The following is a 21391-nucleotide window of genomic DNA, read 5'->3' on the forward strand; positions in this document are numbered from 1 at the left end:
CCAAATCTACAGGTATTTCCCTACGCAGAGCAGGGAACCCTAGGGGAACTACTTGTTTAAAAAATCAGTACACAGCACAATTAAACTGCATTCCCTGAAACTCTCCTCACTCATGACGGTGTGGATCTGTGATTTTTGTGGCTTATGCTTTGGTTAACGATAGAAGACATGATCTTACGGTGACTTATGGGGAGGCCCAGTGCAAAAACCCTGAGGATCCATGTTTTGGAACCAAGTTTTCGCTCTGTGCCGTAGCCATAAAGGTTTGGATCTGTGATTTTTTGTGGTGTATGCTGTGGCTGTCAATAGAAGAAGTGATCTTACTGTGAGTTTGGGGGGCCTGGATGCAAAAACCCTGAGAATCCATGCTTTGGATCCATATTTTTGCTCCGTGGCATGCTTATAAAGGCATGCATCTGTGATTTTTGTGGTGTATGCTGTGCCTATCGATACAATAGGTGGTCTTATGGTGAGTCTGAAGTGGTTCAGTGCAAAAATCATGAAGTTCTATGAGGACCCATGCATTTCAGCCAGGATTTGCCCCATTGCGGCACCACGATGCTCTGGATGCATGATTTTTGTGGTCTAAGATTATAGTCTAAGACACGGTCTACAGAATGAAGGTGGTTTTATTTCGCTTCAATGTTAAAAATATATGCAATCATGAGAATCTTGGATACTCTATATAGGCTCCATCTAACAAATTTGCCATTAAAAGTTATCATTGAAAGGACAACATATTGTAAGGTTAGCAGTTTTTTGCGTCTTCAAAATCTGGTGATTAAAGAGAACGAAAAGTTGGCAGCAGAAACAAGAGGAAGAAAAAAGAACAGAGTGGCTCAGTTATATGCCTGGGACCTCTCGGATGAAAAAAAATGAATAGAATCCCAAGGAACTGGGCCGACCACAGAACACCGGATGATTTTCAAAAACACGGGGAGATTTGAAACAGCTAAAACATTTTTTATTAACATGAAGAATTTATTTTAAATTTATACAGCATTCAGTTGAATAGGCTTCCTCCTCTTCCATTTCAGAAATGTTATGATGAATCTAGAATATAAAAAAATGCAGAAACGTTGTCAATAAAGAGCATAAATAAACGAGGGTTGTACCACCTATCATTCTCTGTGGTTGTACCACCTATCATTCTCTCCAGAACTAAGCCCCATGAACCCAGAAGCTCTTTGCTTCATCCCAGCCATTGCCAGCTATGCTGAAACTAACAAAGGACAGATCATAAGAGAATGACGTCGTGATTCTGACTGCAGGAAGGTCTGTATTTATTATCTTTTTAGCTACTTGGGGGGGGGATCATAGAATCATAGAGTTGGCAGGGGCCATACAGGCCATCTAGTCCAACCCCCTGCTCAACGCAGGATCAGCCCAAAGCATCCTAAAGCATCCAAGAATCAAGAAGAGTAAAGACTCATTGAGGGGTATGTGCAGTCAGCCTTTCATCAGCCTTTCCCCTTCCTCCAGGGACCTCAGAGTCCCTCCCCCATTTGAATCTCATGAGCCATGTGAGGTGTTCCCACTGCCCAAAGTGACTTTGAGAATCTCATGGTAGAGCATTGATTTTGTTGTACGAAGAATCAATCAATCACATTAGCTCCTGATCAACTCTGCAGTTCGAAGGAGTATCGCAGATGGACAGATAAAGTACTGGGAGAAGAAATGGAGAAGTTAAGCTGTTGAGTACTCAGTGGACAGCCTCTCCCAGATCACCTCTCTCTTCTAAGCCACAGCACTGACCATATAACAGCTGTGCAACAAGAAAGCAGTAGAACTAAGCCCTGAACAACAAAACTCCCTCGGCCTAAGCTTCTGAGATTCAAAGCTCTCTTGCAGACCCAGCACTAGAAATGTGGATGTGAAAAGCAGGTGTCTGAGAACACAGGCCTTTGTTACATGGAGCTGGGATTGGCTGTGACCAGAACTCTCGACTGAGTTCATACTCTGCAACTCACTCGGATCTACCGTTGTGGAATGCATGAAGCGAAGGCCAAAGAACCGCAGAACACCCATTCACACAGAAATCAATTTCTTTCTACCCCCCAAAGTTCTGAGCTCGAACTAGTCAAATACCTGGGCAGCAAAGCCACAATTGTAGATAGGAGACAGACCAGATAGAATGCGGGACTGCTCAGCTGCTTATGCATGATCCAGTAGGTATTGGCTGGTGGGTTGCAAAGGATGCACGGCGAACCAAAGATAATCGAAAATAAGAAATAGAGGATGATACTTCCAGTTATTACAGCTGCTTGGGTCATAGTCTAATTAAAAAAAAAGAACAAGCATATAAGAACCTGCTTCTCCTGTGTGTGTGTGAGACAAAAAGAAATGCAGAAATATAGCTTTAGGCAACCCCTTCCCCATAACGTCTTGCTATGAAATAAGATTGGGCAGTCTTGGGCTCCTGGGCTCGCTTTCCCCATTCCTCGTCTTCATAACCGAAAGAACGCGGCACATACCACAGATTTCCTTTGGAGGATTAGGTGTACCATACAAGTCAAATACATTGATGTATCCACCATCAATGGATACTGCAGCCTCGCGCTCCATATTATACATCTGCAAAGGAACAAAGATTTTGAGGACCACACAGCCCCTCTTTATGCCTTTTTCTACTTATCTTCTTACTAATATTTGAGGGATATCTGAAGGCCTAGAGCTACAAGCTGATTACTCTTGTCCTAATCCTAATATGTCATATTTCTCAAATGTCCTTCATGCTTCCTAGTTTAGGTTTTTACATTTTAGGGGGTACTTGTCACTGGCGTACCTACTAATAAGGGGCTGCATCTCTTCCAGGAATGGTGGCACCTCTGTCCAGAATAAAGTATCCACCCTGGATACAAGATCCTCCACCCTATGTTGGTTCAATAGCTATACATACCGGTATCTGGATTTCAGTCCAATGGATTTCAGTCCAGGGGGATGCTGAGGTTTACGCACAGCTGGGCAGGAGGCTCCTTATAAGAAAAGACCTTTCTCTCAAAGAGCCCTTGTGCCAGTGGTTGGGAAGAGACAAGTGCACATGTCTTATTGGACAGCCCCTTTCATAATGCTATTAGATGTAATCTAATTCAACCAGGAGTGGACAACTGCCAAGGAATCTCCCCAAAAGTAAAGATCCAGATTCTGCTCCAAAATGAAAATCAGCAGACAAGTCTCTTTACAGACAAATTCTGCTATAAAATTGTGAGGTGTTTTTGTAAACCAGAAGGCACCTGTAGAGGTATTGCAGATGGACAGATAAAGTGCTGGGAGAAGAAATGGAGAAGTTAAGCTGTTGATCTTAGCATTGAATATTTAGTAGACGGCTTGTCCCAGATCACTTCTCTCTTCTAAGCCACAGCACTGACCATATAACAGTAGTGCAACAAGAAAGCAGTAGAACTAAGCCCTGAACAACAAAACTCCCTCGGCCTAAGCTTCTGAGATTCAAAGCTCTCTTGCAGACCCAGCACTAGAAATGTGGATGTGAAAAGCAGGTGTCTGAGAGCACAGGCCTTTGTTACATGGAGCTGGGATTGGCTGTGACCAGAACTCTCTACTGAGTTCATACTCTGCGACTCACTCGGATCTACTGTTGTGGAATCCATGAAGCGAAGGCCAAAGAACCGCAGAACACCCATTCACACAGAAATGAATTTCTTTCTACCCCCCAAAGTTCTGAGCTCGAACTAGTCAAATACCTGGGCAGCAAAGCCACAATGGCACATAGCAGATAAATCAAATAAAATGTAGGATTGTTCAGGTGCATCTGTATGCTCCAGGATGGTGTGTTGCAAAGATTGCAGAGCAAACCAAAGGTGACGGAAAATACGAAATACAGGACAAAACTCCCAGTCATCACAGCTGCTTGGATCCAATTCTAATTAAAAAAAACACAAACGTATAAGAATCTGCTTCTCCTCTGTGTGTGTGAGACGAAAAGAAATGCAGAAATATAGCTTTAGGCAACCCCTTCCCCATAACTTCTTGTTATGAAATAAGCTTGGGCATCCTTGGGCTACTGGGCTAACTTTCCCCATTCCTCCTCTTCTTGATAACCAAAATAAATCTGTTTTACAGAAAAAAACACTGCTATGCCCCGTCCTCAAACGGTAGCCCCAATGGAGGAGAGGAAGTCAAGAAATTCAATTACAACAACAACAATAATAGTGCTCTCTGCTGCAAACCAAGTGTAACTTGTGGATCTGAATCCTGCTTTGTAGGGCCACGGTTTGTGCCTCATATGGAATGAGAATCCTGGAAAACTAGGAGTCTTTCACTGCTGAGCTATAAACAGAGGAGAGAGAATGTTCAGCCCCAAGGTACATTCCCATTGCCTTTATGCGCAGACCATGCTACTCAAAGGATTTCACTTTTCCACTTGAAGACTTTAGATTTAAGAATATCCTGTTCTCTTCTTGCCTCTCCCTAAAGGTGAATTCAGGTAGATGAGAAGCCCGTGAGGGTTGCTTGGAAACATTCTGTGCGGCACCTCTTGAGAAGAGGTTTTCTGTAGACAGTTCAGAGGAAATGCTCCCCTAGTGCGTTTCCAAATTCCCCTAGTGTCATGATATGAAGCAAGATGTAGGTGATATCCCACGTGCCCTTTAGGTTCAGGTGCCCGGATTTCATACAGCTCTCCCTCCCCCAGCCACTTTAATGCATCCTCAAAGGAGCAACACCTGAACATAGTAACTGAGAAAAAAACATGATATTTTCAATGGGCCTGAAAAGGGACATGGAGTCTTCGGAGGAAGTTCATATTTTTGGCTTAAGTATGAACAGTCCTGTGACCTGAGTTTCCTTTCCCTCTGCTGTGGGTCACTTCAGCCCCTGGGGGGCAGTGGTCTCTGGCACAAGTGGCCCTTCTGGTCACATTCAACTCCCCTCCTGACTCAGGAGCATGGCAGCAAAGCCCCTAGTTGGGGGAGATCACTTGCCCCCGGCTTCCAGCGCTCGGAGTCACGCAGGGCAGGAGTGGGGGGAATCAGAAATCCCGGCACCAGCTGCGGCCTCCTGCCCTTTCTGGTAAAAAGCTGGAAACTATGATGTTGCCACAAAGTTTCCAGCAATTCTTAGAGCTACCCATGCCACTTCTGGTTTTCTGCTGGAAGCAATGTGATGCCGCAGCTGGTGTTCCCCTGCCCCTGTCTCCCTGTCCACAGCCCTCCTGCCAGTTTATGCAGTAGAAGGATTGTAACGGGCACTGCTACGTTTACTCAAGGGTCTGTCCCTCTTGACGTGAGTGGAATTTAATTCCAAATCTGTGGAAGAGGGTCTACTGGGAAACTGGGAGTCAGCCTACACCTCTTAAATACATACTAGGGGAGCAACATTGTGTGTGTGTGTGTGAGGTCAGGCTTGATTCTCTGAAATTCTCTCAGTGAATGCTGTTTCAACGGTTGCTCACCTGGTTGGCTAATATGCCTGCCAGATCTGAACTGCCAAAGCTGTGGGGCTGTGGATAGACTTCGAGCAACACCTTCGCCATGATGCTGATGAAAGAACGTTTTGTACGAACCTTTGCCCACTCAAGAAGAATGCATGAATTCAGCCTGAGAAGGAAGGAAGGAAGGAAGGAAGGAAGGAAGGAAGGAAGGAAGGAAGGAAGGCAGGAAGGCAGGGAGGCAGGGAGGCAGGAAGGAAGGAAGGAAGGAAGGAAGGAAGGAAGGAAGGAAGGAAGGAAGGAAGGAAGGCAGGCAGGCAGGCAGGCAGGCAGGCAGGAAGGAAGGAAGGAACGAAGGAACGAACGAACGAACAAACAAACGCGGCACATACCACAGATTTACTTTGCATCATTAGCTGTCCAGATATCGTAAAAAAGATTGCCGTGTTCAGTGGTCCCCCAGGTGAATTGAGGTCCATATTTGTATCCTTATACATCTGCAAGGGAACAAACATTTTGAGGACCACACAGAATTTCTTTATACCTTTTTCTACTTCTCACTAATCTTCTCACTAATATTTGATGGATATCTGAAGACCTAGAGCTATAAGTTGATTACTGTTGTCCTATCAAAGGGGGGGGGGGTCAGCTGCCTTCTCTCTCTCTCTCTCTCTCTCTCTCTCTCTCTCTCTCTCTCTCTCTCTCTCAAACACACACACACACACACACACACAGGTCCACACAAAGTCAGTCCTGCTCTGCCACAGCCAGCATCCCTGATCCTCCCTGGGGCACCCTGCCACCGAGACCCAGCTCCCAAGCAGCCCTTAGCTCCAACTGGAGCCCTGAGATCCCACTTCTGGGGTGTCTTGAAGCAACATGAAAATGGCACATAAGTTGAGAAATGCTGAAATAGAGCCAGTAATTGAGAAACCCAAAAAAGTCTAAACAAACTGATGGCATATGTTGGAGCTATAAGCTGATTACTGTTGTCCTATCCAAATGTGTTATATTTCTCAAATGTCCTTCATGCTTGTTAGTTTAAGGTTTTACATTTCAGGGGGTATTTCTCACTGGTGTACCTACTAAGAAGGGGCTGAACCTCTTCAAGGAATGGTGGCCCCACCCTCCAGAACAATGTATCCTCCCTGGATTCTCCACCATATGTTGGTTCAATAGCTATATTTACGAGTATCTGGTCCAATGGTGTGTTTATTATTAGCAAAGCCTACTCACCTCTCTCGCATTGCAAATGTCAAAAACATTTGTGGTAGAACCGGCCGCCTGCTTGCCAGATGCCAAGCCAGTGGGCCCTGTTCCAGCCCCCCACCCTTTCCCTGGACAGGGTCTATCTCTTCCGGTCTGTCGCTGCCACCACACACTGACTGCAGTACCCCTTCCCAAGGGACAGTGAAACCCCTCGGCTGGGTTCCTGGTATTCTTGAATTAAAACCATCAATCTTTGGCCATGCCTTCTCTCTGCAGAGGAGATCTGCCCCCTTCTTGCTTGGAGATCCTGGAGATTCCCCCCTCCCAGGAAGTCTGAAGCCTGTATACTCACATGTTCCTCCCCCTGGTGCAGCCTGACTCCTCTATTCTCATTGGGGCATGTGACCCGCTCCCTTCCCTGAGTCAACCGGGAATTGTAGGCAATTGTAGCCTTTCTACCCCCCCCCCCCATTAGCCATTTTAACATGAAGGTCCAGGGCAGCCATTTTAGGGTACCAATCAACCTCCAGGCCTCCTTTTGCCACAGCTCCCCCCTCCTAGTTTCCACGTGGAGGAGCCTCCATTGGTTCAATGCTGAGTCTGGAGGAGAATCCCCAAAACGACTGATTGTAGGAAAACCCATATACCTAACACTCTAATACAATTATCTAACTCATAAATTCTAAACAAGTCAGCATAACACTACACACAGGTAACATGCATGTCACCACCGGTAAGATGTACCATTGTCTACCCACATTCTTGTTCAGCATTTCAAGTCTTTCCTGGACAGGAAACCAGCCACTACGTTGACCCGTCCAGGAATGTGCTCTATTGTCATATCAAATTCCTGGATCTTCCAGGAACAGCGTTGCAACTTGGAATTGGTGTTCTTCATGGTTTGTAACCACTGAAGAAAGGAATGATCTGTTAGTAGTGTGAACTCCTGGCCCCAAACCTATGGCCTCAGTTTGTCTAGAGCGCACACAATGGCAAGACGCTCTTTCTGCACCGATGACAAGTTCTTTCCCCTATGAATGAGCTTTCTGCTGCGGTAGGCAATGGGGTGCTTAGTCCCTTCCCATTCCTGCATCAAAATGGCCCTGAGCCCCAGGTCAGAGGCATCTGTACCCACAAATCCTCCGAGCGTAATCAGGGTCCTGTAGAACAGGCATACAAGTCAGAAGTCATAAACACCAGGAACCTAGCCGAGGGGTCTCCCTGTGCCTTTCAGTCAGTGAGTGGTGGCATTGAGGCAGAAGGAGAACTAGAACCAGAGGCGTGGCTTCCATGGAGTGGGACCCCAAAATGTCTAAACAAACGGATGGCAAATGTTGGATATCTAAAGACGATATTGGATCCTTTCTGTGGTCTCCGTCAGACAACTGTTTGGCACAAGGGGAAAGCTACCCCCCCCCCTTAAAAGAAAGCACAAGTTTCCGAACAGACTCCTGGAAACGCCTCCCTCCCCTCAGTCAGGGTCTGTCAGAGGCTCCTTCACAGATGGCCTGAAAAGGGGGGGGTCAGCTGCCTCTCTCTCTCTCTCTCTCTCTCTCACACACACACACACACACACAGGTCCACACAAAGTCAGTCCTGCTCTGCCACAGCTCGCATCCCTGATCCTCCCTGGGGCACCCTGCCACCGAGACCCAGCTCCCAAGCAGCCCTTAGGTCCAGGGGAACTGATCTCTGCAGTCTGCAATTAAACAGTTTAATTGTCAATTTGTATTAGACCCCAAATACATGTTGTTAAGCATTTTACCCACCTGAATACCAAATCCGTGTTCTGAATTCTCATTCCATGCAACAACAGGAGCAGGGCTCCTCATCACCACTGATGACCCACCACGGCTGCCGCTAGACAGATTGGAGCAGTGGCTCGAGATCTCCCCTGAGCTCGCCGCCTCCCCACCTATGGCCTCCGGCTGGTCCCTGATCTTCACAGAGCCTCTTTCAGGAGTGGAATGCCAGGCTCCAGCCCTCCAGCCTCCTTCCCTCAGGGTCCCAGGGAGCCAGCAGTTGGGGTCTGGGACGATGTGCCCAGTTCCTTCCACCCCAACTGGCAGTTCCTGGGCTAAGAGGACCATGGGAAAAAGCCCCCCCCCCATCCAGGGGGGACCAGGGAGGGAGGACAACCCAGGCGGCGCCAGCTATCCATCTCTACCGGTGGGGTGGGGGTGAGTGAGGGGGAGGTACCCCCCCCTGCCCAGAACCGTGGGGACCAGATGGCTGCATCATCGGGTCCCTGGCCTGGGGCACTGGGCAGAGCCAGTTGCCTGGTTGCTGAACTGCATCAGGCCTCACGGAGGGCCTTTGGGAAGGCTGCATCCAACTCCGTGGAGGGGGCAAGTGAGACCTCCAGTAAAGCGGGTCCGGAGGCGCTCCTGAGAGGCACTTTGTTCGAGCCCCGATGCGTCCAGCTGCGAGGGACTTGTGTTGCCCCCGGCACACGAGGAGGCCTTCATTGAGTCAGCTGGTTTTGCAGACTTTGCAGGTCATCTGGTCCAAGCCCATGGTGAACACTGCGGGCACTGTCCGCATAAGTAGAGTTGGCAGGGGCCGCCATGGTCATCTGATCCATCCTCCTGCTGTAGGCAGCTGTCTTAGTGGAAGGAGTTGGCAGGGGCCACCATGGTCATCTAGTCCAACCCCCCACTTCAGGCTGCAGACTTAGTTGTGTGACCACAGAGTTGGCCGAGACCTTTTGGATCGTCTAGTTCGACCCCCTGCTTCTGGCAGGAGTCTTGTTTCACAGGGGCACTGAGCTGTGCCTGCCTGGTGTGACAGCTGGTTTTCTAGAGACCATGTGGCTTCAGCTGGAATACCAGTCAGACCAAGCCAGGGTTGGGGGCTGGTCCTGGCACCCTGGCTGCAGTGTGTTTGCGCCCTCGTCTGGCTCAGGACAGCACAGCCCTCAGACTGCAGGTGGTTGGGTGCGTCCAGCCACTCTTGGGACTGCCTTCGGAGATGCCATGTTTCTAGAGGCCAAGTCTCACCAGAGGCCCCACTAGGCAGGGTGGACGCTCACCCTGGGATGTCCATGGTGGCAGGAGTGGCGAGAGGCCCATTCACCGGTCACCACAGTTCCGTGATCTCAGCTGGAACAGGGCTGGAGATTAAGCCACAGACCACCGGATGATGTTCAAAAACACGGGGAGATTTGAAACAGCTAAAAACATTTTATTAATATGAACCTTTAAAAATAATTTATACGAAGTTCAATCTCATAGGCTTCCTCCTCTTCCATCTCAGAAATGTTATGATGAATCTAGAATATAAAAAAATGCAGAAACGTTGTCAATAAAGAGCATAAATAAATGAGGGTTCCATGTGACACCCGAGGACTTGGCACCCGAGGATTTTCAAAAACACGGGGAGATTTGAAACAGCTAAAACATTTTTTATTAACATGAAGAAATTTTTTAAAAATTTACACAAAGTTTAATTGCATAGGCTTCCTCCTCTTCCAGCATAGGGATGTCATGATGAATCTAGAATATAAAAAAATGCAGAAACGTTGTCAATAAAAAGCATAAATAAATGAGGGTTCCATGTGACACCCGAGGACTTGGCACCCAAGGATTTTCAAAAACACGGGGAGATTTGAAACAGCTAAAACATTTTTTATTAACATGAAGAAATTTTTAAAAATTTATACAGCATTCAGTTGAATGGGCTTCCTCCGCTTCCAGCATAGGAATGTCATGATGAATCTAGAATATTAAAAAACTAGGAAAATAAGATATCTGAAGGCCTAGAGCTACAAGCTGATTACTCTTGTCCTAATCCTAATATGTTATATTTCTCAAATGATGGAAAATACGAAATACAGGACGAAACTCCCAGTCATCACAGCTGCTTGGATCCAATTCTAATTTAAAAAAAACACAAACGTATAAGAACCTGCTTCTCCTCTGTGTGTTTGTGAAACGAAAAGAAAAGCAGAAATATATAGCTTTAGGCAACCCCTTCCCCATAACGTCTTGCTATGAAATAAGATTGGGCAGTCTTGGGCTACTGGGCTCACTTTCCCCATTCCTCGTCTTCATAACCGAAAGAACGCGGCACATACCACAGATTTCCTTTGGAGGATTAGGTGCCCAATAACAATAAAAAACATGGCTGTTTCCACCAGTCCCTCTGCAGCCTCGCGGTCCATATTATACATCTGCAAAGGAACAAAGATTTTGAGGACCACACAGCCCCTCTTTATGCCTTTTTCTACTTATCTTCTTACTAATATTTGAGGGATATCTGAAGGCCTAGAGCTACAAGCTGATTACTCTTGTCCTAATCCTAATATGTCATATTTCTCAAATGTCCTTCATGCTTCCTAGTTTAGGTTTTTACATTTTAGGGGGTACTTGTCACTGGCGTACCTACTAATAAGGGGCTGCATCTCTTCCAGGAATGGTGGCACCTCTGTCCAGAATAAAGTATCCTCCCTGGATACAAGATCCTCCACCCTATGTTGGTTCAATAGCTATACATACCGGTATCTGGATTTCAGTCCAATGGATTTCAGTCCAGGGGGATGCTGAGGTTTGCGCACAGCTGGGCAGGAGGGTCCTTATAAGAAAAGACCTTTCTCTCAAAGAGCCCTTGTGCCAGTGGTTGGGAAGAGACAAGTGCACATGTCTTATTGGACAGCCCCTTTCATAATGCTATTAGATGTAATCTAATTCAACCAGGAGTGGACAACTGCCAAGGAATCTCCCCAAAAGAAAAGATCCAGATTCTGCTCCAAAATGAAAATCAGCAGACAAGTCTCCTTACAGACAAATTCTGCTATAAAATTGTCCTATAAAAATGGAGAAATATATAGCTTTAGGCAACTCCTTCCCCATAAGGTCTTGCTATGAAATAAGATTGGGCAGTCTTGGGCTACTGGGCTCACTTTCCCCATTCCTCGTCTTCATAACCCAAAGAATTCTGTTTTACAGAAAAAAACACTGCTATGCCCCGGCCTGAAACGGTAGCCCCAATGGAGGAGAGGCAGTCAAGAAATTCAATAACAACAACAACAACAACAACAATAGTGTTCTCTGCTGCAAACCAAGTGTAACTTGTGGTTCTGAATCCTGGTTTGTAGGGCCACAGTTTGTGCCTCATAAGGAATGAGAATCCTCCAAAACTAGGAGTCGTTCACTGCTGAGCCATAAACAGAGGAGAGAGAATGTACAGGCCCAAGGTGCATTCCCATTGACTTTATGCGCAGACCATGCTACTCTGGAGAAGAGATCCTCTGTAGACAGATCAGCCTGTCTTGCTCCCCCCACGTGGACTCATGAAGCACAAGACGGAGAAACAAGCAGGCATGGCTGAACTGTCAGATTGGACCAACCACCAACCAGTGTAGGATTTCCAGAAACACTGGGAGATTAGAAATATCTCAGAATGTATTTATTTATTTAAACATTTTGAACAACAAGAAACAAAACAAAAAAACCCGGAAAGAACCATCTGTTTTCTATTTTGCGGGCCCTTGTTGACAACATTTTAGTCCTTTAGACACATCTGAACACCGCCCGTGGCGCCACGGGCGCAACGGACTAAATAAAAGAGTAAGGCGTTCTGGGGCGGGATGTGTCCGGGATGAGGAAGGGTCCGGATTGGACCCTTCCTCATGACAGACAATCGGAGGGAACAATCGGCAGGCGCTTCGCGCCTGCCGATTGCTCCCTCTGATTCCCAGCCCCAGCAACTGCGAGCCGCGCACAGCGCGGCTTGCAGTTGCTCCTGGCCTGACGCCCGAGGGAACCCACGCAGGCCGCAGCCCCCGCGCACCACCCCCTCGCCCCCAACTTACAATGGTCTCCGCCGTCCTCGCAGCCGCTCCCGGCTCGCTTCCTGCCCCGGCTTCTGCAGCGCCGCCTCTCGCGTTATCGTGCAGCCAACAAGGTTCCAGGAAGAAACAGTCCACCAGCGGCCCTGCCAGCAAGCGGCCCGATGTGCGGGCGCGGCTCGCGGGCGCGGCCCGGGCGCGGCTCGCGGCCCGGGCGCGGCTCGCGGCCCGGGCGCGGCTCGCGGCCCGGGGGCGCGGCTCGCGGGCGCGGCCCGGGCGCGGCCCGTGCCGGTCCCCAGCCTCAGAAAGGTTGGGGACCACTGCATTACAGAGTGCACAGATTTCAGAGTGCACAATGATTTCAGTTGTTAGCCAGGGCTGCCTACTTAGGCAGAGAGCCGCCGCCCGACAAGGTCAGTTTCTAGCGACCGCTGTATTCGGCATACAGCGGGCTTAATTACTAGTCTCACCATGAATCTAGAATATAAAGAAAAGTGGCAAATACTTAGCAGCAGCCGCCATTGAGGCAGCGGAGGAGCGGGCAGCAAGAAGACACGTGTGTGTGTGGGGGGGTTCTAGGGTGGCAGGAAAGGGGGTGCTGCGTGAGACCATCGTGCTCGCCCCCTTGGCGCCTGGGCATGGGCTTGGGGCCCCTTAAAAGGGGCCCCGTGGAGAAGCCCTGCCTCTTGCGCCAGGCTCCCCTGAGCAGTGTGCCTGCTCTCTCTCGAGTGCAGAATTCCCTGGCCGGGGAAGTCCCTCGGAGTCCCCATCATAAGAGATTGACTTGGTGATTCTGACTGTATTTATTACTCATTTAGCTACTTGGGGGGGGGGGGTTCAAGTGGGTAAAAGGTCATTGAGGGGTATGTGCAGTATAGTGGCCATATTTATCTGGCCATTACATTTCCCTTTCCTCCATGGACTTCAGATTCCCCTCCCCCACACACACATTTCAATCCCTCGAGTTGTTATGACCACCCAAAGTCACTTGGAAAGCTTCATGGTAGAGCACTGACTTTGTTGTATGAAGAAGCAGTCAATCACCTTAGCCCACGCTCAGCTTTGCGGTTCGAAAGAGCATCGCAGATGAACTGATTAAGTGACCTACCTCCCAAGCAACCCTTTCCTCCAGGGGAACTGATCTCTGCAGTCTGGACAGGAACTTTCGTTCTGGGGGTTCTCCAGGTCCCTCCTGTAGGCTGGCATCCCTGAACAGTGGCACTTCTGGGGGTTATCGAAGCTAGAAGAATATCTCAGGAGTTTCTGAATGGCAGAAAAGTTGAGAAAAGCTCACACTGAGGCAGTAATTGAGTAACCCACGGTAAGTTCTTTACCAACCAATGCTTTCATGTTTGTAACATAAAAATGTTTTGATGTACTTTGATATTGAACTGAATTGAAGAATATACAGATGGAAACTGTTTCAGTTCTTCAAGCAAAGTTTGTTCAACATCTTTATGTGCCCTCTGGCCCAGCTGGTGCGGAGCTTCGGGCTGGGTTGCCATCAGTACGCTGATGACACCCAGCTCTATCTCCTAATGGACGGCCACCCGAACTCCCCCCCGGAACCATTTGTCAGATGTTTGGAAGCAGTGACAGAATGGTTCGAGCAGAGTTGCCTGAAACTCAACCCCTCCAAGACGGAGGTCCTGTGGCTGGGAAGAAGGGGGCAGGAACAGGAAATGCGTTTATGCACCTTGGAGGGAGCGCAACTTACCATCGCGCCCCAAGCCAGGAATTTGGGGGTGACCCTCGATGCCTCCCTGACTAGGGAGGCGCAGGTCAAGAGAGTAGCGGGCCAGGCATTCTTCCACCTTCGCCAGGCCCGGCTACTAACGCCCTACCCGTCCCCTGACCACCTCGCCACAGTGATCCATGCAACAGTCACCTCCAGATTAGATTTCTGTCATTCTCTTTATGTGGGCCTGCCTTTGTCCTTGATCCGGAAACTTCAGCTAGTGCAAAATGCAGCTGCTAGAGTCCTCAGTAGCACACCTTGGAGGGCCCACATGCAGCCGGTGCTGTAGCAGCTGCACTGGTTGCCAATTGCTGTCCGGATCCGGTTCAAGGTTTTGGTTCTAACCTTTAAGGCTTTACACGGGTTGGGACCCACATACCTGAGGGACCGCCTGTCGCCCTATGTGCCCCACAGGGCTCTATGCTCTGCAGGAGAAAACCTACTGATCGTTCCGGGCCCCAGAGAAGTGTGACTAGCCTCATCCAGGGCCAGGGCTTTCTCTGTCCTGGCCCCCACCTGGTGGAATGAGCTCCCGGGTGAACTGCGGCCCCTGCGGAAGCTGTCAGCATTCCGCAGGGCCTGTAAAACGGAGCTCTTCCACCAGGTCTATGGTTGAGGCTGGGATTGGCGAGGAAGAACATTGCCCCCCTGAGGGGTTTGAAGTAGTCATCATCACCCTCCATCCCCCAATGCCCTTGTTCGGGTAGGGGAGAGTGGTATTTTCCGCCGTGTTGGGTATTTTTATAGTCTTTTAACGGGGGGTTTAATGGGGGATTTTAAGACTATTGTTATCTGCTACGAGCCTGTAGGAAGTGGCGGGAAATAAATCAAATAAAACAACAACAACAGCAACAGCAACAACATTGCCAGTACAGGTACAGGATTTCACATAGGCAAAGGGGTCACTTCTTCAATTGTGCCCAACTAGTTTGTCACCCACTTCAAATTTAAAGCACACACTAACAATCCAGGTGTTGGTAATATACTGATTTAAAGGGGCAAAAAGGATCTACAAGAAGCAAGTCAAATCCATTGTCAAATGGAGTCCCTTGGGGGAAATCTTATCCAAATGAACCATAAAAAAGCTCTCTCTCTGCTGGGGGCTGGTTTGAGATTCGATACCTGCCAAACTTGGTTTTAAGCTTTGCAGTCCAAGAAAAGTAAAGTCCTCACAGTTCTGGGAGGCCAAAATCCAATTTTTACTGAATCCAATTTTTTTTTGGGGGGGGGGAGGAATAAAAAGAAAAAGATTGGATGGGGTCAGGTGACCTTATTGGCAAAAAGTCCTTTTTTATCTCAACTGCCCTTGATGTTTTCAGAATCCAGGTGGAAACCTCACTTACCCAGTTTCCCTTCCATAGGTTGACCTGTCAGTTAGGGCTCCCCTGTGGAGGGGAAGTGAGGATCAAGAAGTCAATTCCTTCCATTCCTGGAGTTGTTTTCTCCACGGCAAGAAGGGATTGTAGCCCTTGAAAGTGCTTCTTCAGGTTGAAGTCCTAAAAAGGGTGTGAACTTGGTAAGCACTCTGAATAATAATACATGGATTCATAAGTACTTAAAGCATCATATATTATTATGACCTGTGGAATAATTACTCAAACAAAATGCTGGCAGAGGCTCAGGGGAATTGTAGTCCATGAACATCTGGAGGATCACAGGTTGACAACCCCTGCCTTAACCAAAATGTGTGGAATAAGCCTAAGAGAAGTCCTTATTCCTGGCCAGGAGATGTCACTGCAAGACAGTCACTGCTCCACTTGCCCATTCCGTCTCTGAAAATGCAGAAACCCAGGGCCGTTCCGCATTCGTCCAAAATAGCACAATGGTTACTAATTGAAATCACTACAGTTTTGCTGTTATGCACAACGTCGTTGACATTGAAACCGATCCGCAAAAAGCCCTTCGTTGTAGCGCTTTCAGGGAAATCCCAAAAAGTGGATTCACCCTCCGGAAAGCGCTACACTCCTGCAACCAATCTGCAACACTACCGGGAAAGTTCTGTGCGTCCCTCCCCCTGGCTCTCTCCTCTGATCTTCCGGCGAAGCGATCGCCATTTTTTTTTCTCCGAGCGAGCGGAGATCAACACACCGGCAAGCCTTCGTTTACCCAGCGAGGCTTCCCCGGCTGCAGTCCCTCTTTTTAAAGTCACCAAGCACAAGCAACACAGAGGCACGTTTGCTGGTTTATTTTCCCTTTATTTTTCACACTATTTTTGGCCGAAAATCGCGCCCATGAGGGGGGGGGATTTTTTTTTCCACTCGGGGGGAGCGTGGCAACGATGAAACGGCAGCTCAAACACCAACTGCTAGCTGGATGGGTCTCTCCATTGCAACGAATCAACGCAGATTCGTTGCAACGTGTTTTTTTTTTAAACCTTCCTTAAAGGGAAAGGGGCTGTTTGGGAGCATGATAAAGGCCGCCCATTGGCTGCTTGACGGCCAGGGACACGACACAGCTCAGCAATATCGCTTCCTGGCTAGCGATTTTTGCCGAGACCGGAACCCTGTGGGAAATGATAGAAACGCAACTGGATTCCGCTACAAAGGCAGGTATGCATAATGACAAATTACACTATTTAAAATGGTGATTTTTCGTTCCGCAAACAATTTGCAACATGGATCCCGGTGCGGAATGGACCTCAAAGTAGGCTGCTGGCCACAATCTCCTCAAGTCTGGGGAACTTTGCCCTCAAACAAGGAGTGTCCCTTGGATCAGGTGTCTTTAGCACTGGCAGTGATGCTGCCCACATTCCAGTGTAACTCCCATGGAGGGGAAAACGGGAAAAGTGAGGTGACTGTAAGCCGCTTTGAGTAGAGAAAAGCAGCATATAAGAACCAACTCTTCCTCTCATGAAAACCTGTAAAACCAGCTCAAAAACTGTCAAGAAGCCTCCAGAATAGGTGGGGGGAAGTGGGAACAGGGAAGCAGTGAAATGGCGGAAGGGTTTTCCCCCCATGTGCTGGAAAGGAGCATTGCGTATGAGCTATGAATGACAAAAATCCTGTACCTTCTCTATACGAAGATTATAACTTACTCCAGAGTGACCATGAGTGTTATTTTTCTGCAGTGAGCAGAGTACTTTGGTGTCAGCGAGATCAAGGAGAAGTCCCCCCCCCCGCCCCATTCTGTCTTACTTTCTTAGGCCTCCACCTCCAGGGGAGCAAGAACATTATGCTGCTCAATAGCCACAAACACGCCTGCCAAAGCGAAGGCCGGTGAATTAGCCATGCAGGAGTCAATGTAATTAGTAACGCACCTTCCACAATGACCTGAGATCTCAGTACACTACAAAATGATTGCTGATTGAGTTTACCATATTTTAAATTCAGTAAACAAAGTCCTAGACGCTAATATACTTGACAGTATTTCCAGCTGCTGTTTGTATTCTTGATGACTCCAAACTTAGGGCTGATGAGCATGATAGACAATCAGTGTTATTTGTAGTGTTGTATACCAAACAAAATTAAATCCCCCAAGACAAGTTCTGAGTTCTAATTGTGCAATGTATAGTTCCCTGCTGGTATTGATGTAAAAAGGGGGGTCAGAGTGGGGAAGCAAATGGCCTAACATTAAAATGGTGGCTGAACCACCTGAACCTCCTGCAAACTGCTGAATTTAAGGAACCCTTGGGATCAATCCATGTAACTTTTGTGTGCATTGTTCTCCTTGCAGCCTCCCCACATCCCAGGAAAATAGACAGTTTCTGTACAAACTGGCATAATTTCATCATGACCATGGGCTCAAGATTTTTATTGTATTGTAAAATAAAGCACAGTTTGTCCATGATGATAATATTAAGTTATGGTAGACACAGAGGCTGGGTCAACATATGAAGCTGAATGAAGTGGTAGAATGGGGCATACTGCTGAGTGCTGACAACATAAAACAAAATTTTCTGCAAGAAGAAAACTTAGCACAGAGAGAAGTTCTGCAGAACTAGAGCAAAACTTGAAAGGATCTTTTAACATAGAATGCATTTGTGTTTTTCTTTTCTTCTCTTTCATCAGATTAAAGCTCTTTTGATCAAATATCTTGAGCAGTCATGTTTTCTCCTCTGATAAATATCATCTTTGATCAATGAGGCCCAAACAATTAAAAATTCAATGACAATGAGGGTGATATTAGGAGAACTATTAGACTAAAGGCAAAAGATTATTTTATAGTGAGGTTAAAAAAGAAATTTGGGGGAGGGAATCACATATAAGGGCCATTCCAATAAAATATACACCAACGTACCAATCTTCTGTAAAAAAAAGTCACAGGAATGCTCTGAATAAAGAGGAATTCATTAATATACCACTTATAACAGGGATGAGCTGTACTCATAACTGTGTCAGTGAAAAAAATTGGGATAGACAAATTAAAGGGATAAGAAGGCAGTGATCTGGGGCAGGGATCCCCCAAAATAAGGAAGAGCCACCTGTGAGTATGAAAGCTTGTATTTAAATGACACGTTGCCTGGATAAGTTTACTATTGAAAGAGTTTATAGCTGTAGGACCAAATCCATGAATAATGTCAGCACTTAAACCACTGTGAGGGAGCTTTGAGTCAAAAATCTTAAACCAGGACAGTTTGAAAGAATCTTCATTTATCAAAAATGAAAATCCAGAATACCTTTTCAAAAGCCCACTTTGGAATAGAAACAGAAAGCCAATTACCGGGATAATTTACCCAAATTGGCTTGCAAGGACATTTCAGCTACACATTTAGGAACATTAGTCAATTCATTAAGAAAACAAATTAAAGGAAGATCAGATTTTTCATATCCCAAATAGCCACCACAGAAAGCAAAATAGGAATAATTTTCATATTAAAAACTGAATCATCCCAGGAATATAATATCTAATATCTAATGTGATATCTAATTTTTAAAATATGTCTTCAATATGAGATCTAGCCTTTCTCAACCTATCTTTTTTATTCAATTATCAATTCAAGCATATAATAAGCATATTCAAGCATATAATATTCAAGCATATATAAGGAGAGCGACGAAAATGATCTGGGGCCAAGGGACCAAACCCTATGGGACTTGGGAATGTTCAGCCTGGAGAAAAGGAGGTTGAAAGGGGACATCATAGCCCTCTTTAAGTATTTGAAAGGTTGTCACTTGGAGGAGGGCAGGATGCTGTTTCCATTGGCTGCAGAGAAAAGGATGCGCAGTAATGGGTTTAAACTACAACGATATAGGCTAGATATCAGGAAAAAATTCACAGTCAGTAGTTCAGCAGTGGAATAGGCTGCCTAAGGAGATGGTGAGCTCCCCCTCACTGGCAGTCTTCAAGCAAAGGTTGGATACACACTTTTCTTGGATGCTTTGGGCTGATCCTGCGTTGAGCAGGGGGCTGGACTAGATGGCCTGTATGGCACTTTCCAACTCTATGATTCTATGATTCTATAATACTAACAATAATAACAAGAATTTTTTTTAAATATTCTATACTGCCCCTCCCTCTATGGACTTGGGGCAGTCCACAACAATAAAACATTCAATAAAACCAGTTACTGTAATAAAATTGCAATAAAATACCATATAAAAACTCCATCCCGCACCCCTTTCATGCCCTCTGCGAGCTATCCCAGACTGGAGATGACATCAAGTAGGAAGAGTTAAGAAGGAAGAGATGGAGGGATGCCTGTAAAATTATGGACTGCCCTGGTCTCAGTCCCAGGCCTGGTGGAAGAGTGCTGTTTTGCAGGCCCTGCAGAACTTTCACAGCTCCATCTGAGCCTAGATCTCAACATGCAACTCATTTCACCAGGTGGGGGCCAGGGCCAAAAAGGCCCTGACTCTGGTCGAGACCAGGCACACATCCTTGGGGCTTGGGATGACAATATACTAGTCTTTGTCAAGGGTAGTGTCCTCTGGGGGACATAGTGGGAGAAGTGGTCCTTCAGATACCCAGGGCCCAGACCACATAGGGCCTTAAAGGTCAGTACCAGAACCTGGAACCTGATCCAGAACTCCACCAGCAACCGGTGCAACTGTTGGAAGGCAGACTGAATGTGAGCCCTCCATGGGGTCCCCAAGAGGACCCATCCTGCTGCATTTTGTGCCAGCTGTAACTTCTGTAGCAGGGCCAAAGGTAGCCCCACATAGTTGTAGAAATCTAGCCTGGAGATGACCGTCACATGGATCATTGTGGCTAGGTCTTCTGGGGACAAATAGGGTGCTAGTAGCTTCACCTGGTACAGGTGGTAAAACACCTGGCAAGCTACATTTGTGACTTGCACCACTGTTGATAAGGAATAGTCAAGGATCCCTACCAAGCTCTTGATGCTGTATGAAAGTATTCATTGCACTCCATCAAGGCAGGGGAGGCATGCTCCCTCCTCTGACCCTTTCTTCCCTAGCCATTGGACCTCCGTTATCAAGGGCTTGAGTTTCTGTTTCAACTGGCAAAAAATAACACGCTACAATTTCAAAACAACAACAACAACAGCCTCTTAGCTGTTGGCTAGCTAGATACATCTACAAGGAACTGTAACAAAGTATATTAGCACCAATTTAGCAATACAGTTACAAATGCTTTTTCTGTGCGGCTACTTCTTACTCTATGAGGATGTAGAAATATGACTTCTTGTATCTGAGTAATTTTTTATCCAGTAGTATTTTCGTGGGAGACTCATTAGTGTGGCAAGGGGCCACAGGGGTCAATACATTTTAATGAAAGTTTTGGAGGAATCTGCTTTCAATTGGTTAGCGGGGTGACTCTTTGCTTGCCAAGAGTTTAATTTTCAGGAGTCCATGGCTGCTCTTTGTTTCACGGGTTTTGCTCCTTTCTCTTTTTTGCAATGTGTTGATTAACCTCCCAGGATAATCTCCTCCAACTGGGAAGCACAGAGACAATAAACGATAGCATGTTGGGCAGCTAAACACATTTGAATAATGCTACCAGATGAATCTGTTTCAGAAGGCAAATGAAAATCTCCCCCCCCCCCCGGCCAGCCTCTTTTTGGACCTCCCTTGACAGGCACAACTCTTCTTTTGCTGCTGGATCCAAAACTGTGGCCTTCAGCACAAAACGGGGAGCGCTACAGCTGAAAGACTGGCAGACACATTCATTAGTCTGCTGGGGCACTGTTGCTAAGTTTGGAATTCTTGTCCGTCCGTCCTCACCCACACTGTAGAGATTTGTCTAATTTTGTCTCTGCTCCTAGCTGTTGGGCACACCCAAGAAAGGTCTGGTCTCTGTGTAATCATCAGAAAGACAGGGTTTCTGTAAATAGCTAATCTCAAGAAACCTTCCTGGGTGAAGATTAAGCCAT

General features: G+C 47.0%; 1 protein-coding gene across 14 annotated transcripts in view; it reads right to left on the bottom strand.

Moving 5' to 3' along the window:
• Positions 1–630: 630 nt before the first annotated feature.
• Positions 631–21391, bottom strand: part of LOC143819823 (uncharacterized) — a 33283-nt gene continuing 12522 nt past the window's right edge. For 7 of the 14 annotated variants that reach the window (XM_077301869.1, XM_077301870.1, XM_077301865.1 and 4 more), the window contains 8 exons: positions 15465–15617; positions 13492–13646; positions 8365–10766; positions 5779–5883; positions 3702–3880; positions 2475–2574; positions 2089–2276; positions 631–1053 (listed from right to left, as the gene is read on the bottom strand). In XM_077301869.1, coding sequence (XP_077157984.1) covers positions 993–1053; positions 2089–2276; positions 2475–2574; positions 3702–3880; positions 5779–5883; positions 8365–8706 — 975 coding nt within the window. In that variant the 5' untranslated portion in view covers positions 8707–10766; positions 13492–13646; positions 15465–15617 and the 3' untranslated portion in view covers positions 631–992. Of the gene's footprint in view, positions 1054–2088; positions 2277–2474; positions 2575–3701; positions 3881–5778; positions 5884–6622; positions 10767–13491; positions 13647–15464; positions 15618–21391 lie in introns of all 14 variants that reach the window. The other 7 variants (XM_077301873.1, XM_077301868.1, XM_077301864.1 and 4 more) reach the window with 6 other exon arrangements.

Source organism: Paroedura picta, chromosome 10, assembly GCF_049243985.1.
Source record: "Paroedura picta isolate Pp20150507F chromosome 10, Ppicta_v3.0, whole genome shotgun sequence".
Classification (NCBI taxonomy): domain Eukaryota; kingdom Metazoa; phylum Chordata; class Lepidosauria; order Squamata; family Gekkonidae; genus Paroedura; species Paroedura picta.